Source organism: Nothobranchius furzeri, chromosome 1, assembly GCF_043380555.1.
Source record: "Nothobranchius furzeri strain GRZ-AD chromosome 1, NfurGRZ-RIMD1, whole genome shotgun sequence".
Classification (NCBI taxonomy): Eukaryota; Metazoa; Chordata; class Actinopteri; order Cyprinodontiformes; family Nothobranchiidae; genus Nothobranchius; species Nothobranchius furzeri.
In genome coordinates, this window is record NC_091741.1 from 38,711,877 (window position 1) to 38,716,876 (window position 5,000).

General features: G+C 42.7%; 1 protein-coding gene across 1 annotated transcript in view; it reads right to left on the reverse strand.

Moving 5' to 3' along the window:
* LOC107386826 (thyrotropin-releasing hormone-degrading ectoenzyme) overlaps positions 1 to 5,000 on the reverse strand; it is a 203,809-nt gene that overhangs the window by 114,735 nt on the left and 84,074 nt on the right. Inside the window, exon 5 of the mRNA XM_015961451.3 lies at positions 264 to 418. Within this exon, the coding sequence (XP_015816937.3) occupies positions 264 to 418 (155 nt within the window). The remainder of the gene's footprint in view (positions 1 to 263; positions 419 to 5,000) is intronic.

The following is a 5,000-nucleotide window of genomic DNA, read 5'->3' on the forward strand; positions in this document are numbered from 1 at the left end:
GCTGAGAGGTGAAGCGGACCAGAAAATACCTTTTATATATTCATAGACCCATGAGCCAACTGGAGGGGGAGGGGCCTCAGGCTCCTTATTGATTCTAGTGGGATAAAAGTTTTTTGGTGTCATACGGCCCAACTCAACCACCTGCTGATGTCGGTCAGCGTCTGCAGGCTCCTTAAACTCCGAACTGAATCAGAAAACTGCTTCTGCTGCAAAAAGTGACTTTATTTCTGAAGGTATTCATTCAAAGCCAATCGCTGTCCTACCTGGTGACAGATCTCGTGGACCACCACCATGGTGAGCTCCATCTTGTAGGACGACGACGACACCTCAGAGTCCAGCAAGATCTTCTGCTCCACAAAGACGCTGAGCCCCCAGTTCTCCATGGCGGCGTACGGATGCTTGGGCACCGCCAGCAGGTCTGGAACGAAACACGATGACGGGTTCAGAGGGCGTATCCGTTAGTTCTGCAGCACGATGAGTGCGGGAGCGGTTTTCACAACCAGCTCAGATATCAGCTGTTTAGCATGTAAACAAACAGCAACCAACACTTCATATCTAATACATACCATTAAAGGGACTTTTCGGACTTTTGAATTTTTATGCTCGCGATCGCCCCCCTCAGGCCAAAAGCGTAACGGCAGCTTCAATAGTAGGCTCGTGCACGAGGCGCACATGCAGTACGTGCACACTCCTTAACGAAAATAACAGCTGAGACAGTCCCGTGTGTGTGTGTGTGTGTGTGTGTGTGTGTGTGTGTGTGTGTGTGTGTGTGTGTGTGTGTGTGGGTGGGTGTGTGTGGCCCGGAGGACAGAGGACAGGAGAACACTCAGCTAATTAATTAAATAATTTGGTTCTGTAGCTTTCTCTTCAGCACAGCTGACAAAGGTTTATGATGGGTCAGTCCTCCTGCATGCTCAGATCATTCCCTTCCCTTGCTTGAAAAATTGTTCCAAAATGAAAGTTGAACCCACATCTTTTTTATCTGTGAATTCAATGCCGTTCGGCGAGTCTCAAATAAAAATTTGGGCATCTTACTGTAAAAAAAAAATACCATTAATGTAAAAAAGAAACTCTAAATAAACTATGTTCACACCCAGAATCGAACTCAGGTCTTCTGCATGGGAGTCAGCCATTTTACAAGGTGCGCTACACACCTGTAACATTCACAGTATCTGTAACATTTATATCCTTGATGACAGCTGAAACAACATCAAACCAAAGAATGGTTCAAAGTGAAAATGGCTATTTTGTTGCTAATTTGCAGGAAATATCTAGAAGAAAGTTCTACAGAAAGTAGCTAAGGGTCCTCAGAAATGTAGCTAGCTTTGTCACTAGGCGTTAGGAACAGCGACAAAGTCGCACTGCCTCTCTCTCTGCTGCTAAAGCTACGGATAGCAAATGCTACGGGCGATGCCTGAGCGTGAACGCGCATGAAGCAGCCTGCTCGACCCGAGCATCTCTCTTTTTCTGTGATTTTACAGAAAAACAGGCAATCACAGTAAAAATGCCAGGGCTCATTCTACAGGACCAGGGCATTGCAGGAGAACGTATGAAGAAGACATTTATTATTTCTATACATGTTTTGGCTGTCAAACTTCCATAATGTCCCTTTAAAGCATGAAACCCCGCCAGAATCTGCTCCATCAAACCTCTCATGTGTTGGAGATGAAGAACCCCAACGGTGTTTCTGCTTCCCGTGTGGGATCGTCTCAGCCTCCAGATGTTTGGTAAACCCGTTTCAGCCGTGAAGAGAAGCTGCACAAGCATCCTTCAGAGCTGGTTTCACTAACTCAGAAATGTGACAACAAAAGGTGCAATCGGCGTGAGAAAGGCGTAATTACAAAAATCTCAGGGTGCGGCGCTGATTAGGAGTCTGATGTTTTATTCTGAGAGCGAGGCAGTTAAAGCGGACCGGGTAGAAACAGCCGATCAGAACTTCCTCCGAGATCTCAGGATCACAGCGGATGTTTTCCAGAGAAACTCGTGGAAAGTGAGAAGTGGGTTTCAGCACGGAAACACGATTAAAGAGGAAAGAAGGTGTAAAGGTGAAAATTAGCTTTCTCGCGTTAACAGGAACCTGGCTGCTTTTCAGGAGCAAAGCGAGACAAACGTGTGATTCTCTGTTGCAATTTAATCAGAAACTCACTTTCTCCAAGAAGAATCCCGTCGTCGACGAGTTATCGTTACCGATGAAGCAGCAGGAGGAAAAGCGTCTGTTAGGTTTTCTCTAATTATGGGCTTCGCTGTGGCAGCCATGTTCCAGATGCTCTTCAGCTGAGTTTATTCTAATCCATCATCACAGCTGACCTTCGGCCTCTGCAGCAGAACAATCTGCTTTGATGTTTGACTTATGGAGCGGGTGCGTGGTGACATCATCGTACAGTAGGCGACTGGGAGGGCGTGTGGTCAGCAGAGAGCTCGTGGCGTGATTTTAAAGCTCTTGTTTGGGTTCGTTTTGGTGTTTGGCAGTAACTTTTATCCAAATCAACGCCGTCGTCATCACGGCTGAAGATAGCCCTCACCAGTCAGAGGTGACGCGGTGCTGGAAGCAGGTAGGAGATGCTGTCTGCAGATGTTCCTGTTCTGGTAGCTCGGTGGAGGAGAACCCGCTGTGGGTTCTGTCAACGAACAATCCTCAGAGGAGCGGAGAGTCGAGGGTGTGAGGTTGTCTATCATCTATTGATCTATCATGAATGACTCCTTTCTCTACATGAAACAAGGCTAATAAGTGACCACAAAGACCATTTAGGTGTTTTTAGTCACCTGTGCTACAGTGAGAAACTCTTCTGGAGCGTGTTGGTTTGGTCTAGAGACTCCTGAGACTCACGATGACTCAGCACTTTCAATGTTGGCAGTGTTTCTGCATTTCATTTCATTTCCGGTCATATATGGATACTGGGACGTAATTTTGGGGGGGGACGGGTGGGACATGTCCCCCCCACTTTTTCAAAAGGCAGTTTTGGTCCCCTGCACTTTTTTCCGTCCAAAAACAATGTTACGCTCCATTAAATGGATTTGGTTGAGCACTAGGACCGAAACGGAAACCGGTTTACTATTAGACCCGCCCAAAAGCTAATCTATTGGCTCTGCTGATACTTGCTAACGTATTATTGGCTGTTGCTGCTGTCACTCAAGTTGTAAACAGTCAGAACGTGCTCACGTTGTTTTGCTAGTTTGGAGCCGCTAGGGAACACCGGTACTGAGTCACATCGTCAACTAGACGCTGTGAAATATCAGAGCTCAGCTCAGCTTCCATTACATAACATTTGAATAAGTGTTCATTTGTGAGTCTTTGGTAGTTATGCACAGCCAGGAGGCAGCATGTCAAGAAAACGAAAAGTGGATATAAGAGACTTCTTTCAAAGTCAAAACGTAAGTTGGAACATGTGACACCCCTGCATTAAGCTCAGACTCACCTCCTCCTTCACAAACATACTCAAAACTAACTTTTACAAACTCATCTCCTCCACATAACTGACTCCTCAGACACAATTTATTCGTATTATTATAATTATTTTTATTATTATTATTACTATTATCATCATAATTATTATTACTAGTAGTAGTAGTAGTAGGTGTAACTTCAAAACTTTTATCATTTAACTTTATTGTAAACTTATCTATTGCAATGTATATGTTCACATTAAAAAGCTCTGAAAAATGAACAGTATCATCATCGTCAACAGATTTTTTAAGCTTAATGTCAAAGATGGACACTTTTCATTAGATTTATCTTATTTTTTCCATTTATTTTTTGTGTGTTGAAATGCAACAACTGTTTAAACACTTTTAAGGGAAAAAAAACATTTAATATGTTTTTATACACTCAAATGTTAGGGTGATGATCATGTGTAAAACATTAGTTCAGCATGTCCTCTAACACAGCAAATGAACAAACGGCCAGATCTCAGGAGGACCGTTTATGTATAAATAATTTTTATACTTTTGACTAGGCCTGGGAAAGTAACAAATTTTGCTGGACGATATTTTGTCCAACAAATTGTTGATGATAAACGATATTGTCAACATTATCTAGACCAAAATAACCACTAATATAATGTTAATATATCATAATAATGCAAGTACACCCTTTAAAATGCAACAAATAAACCTTCATTTAACATTGAAATGTCCAGAACCAGAACTTCTAAATGAATAAAAATAACAAACAAAAATTAAATAAAAAAAGAATCTCACTCCCTGTAAGAAAATGTTGCACCAAAAACAATAAAAAAAAGACCCAAAACAATAAATACAATGGCCTATCCATTGTCAACAGCCAAAACTGCACTTCAATAATGATAATAGATAAAAATAATAATAGAGTTGTACATTTTTTTACTTTGATATATATATAGAGGATGGAAAAATTATTGAGATGGGCACATGACGTGTCAAGGGGTCTTTACATAACACCCCCCACCCCAAATCCGCACAAGCCTGCTGTGTCCCCCCCACTTCTGAAATCAAAATTTCGTCCCTGTATGGATATCTATGGAGAGCAGCTCAGGTGTTATACCTGCAGGTACAGTTCTGACTCTATGAAGGCCTTATTGAAGCAGGAAGTGACTGAACTGCTACTGTCAGACGCGATTCCTCCTGAAGTTTGATCATCAGATCTAGAGATCCAACAGAACCCTAGTTGCGGTTCAGGACCACGGCCAGAGACAGGAGCGCTTCAGAGGTCACAGAGGAGGTCACACCTGAACCAGTCTGGGTTTGATTGTCGCTAGAACTAATGAATCCAGTAAAAACCTGCTGACCTTCTTCTGGTCAAGCATTAAATACTAGGATGGTCCTACATTACCCACAATGCAACAGGACCGGGTTTTGAGCCAAAGCTCCACTTCTTTATAACAGCTGACAGTTCCTTAAGTTATTAATAATCAGCTGTTTTTTGTTTCTAAGTTTAAAACAGCTGCAACACACACACACTCACACACACACACACACAGACACAGACACACACACACACACTCTCTCACACAGAGACACACACA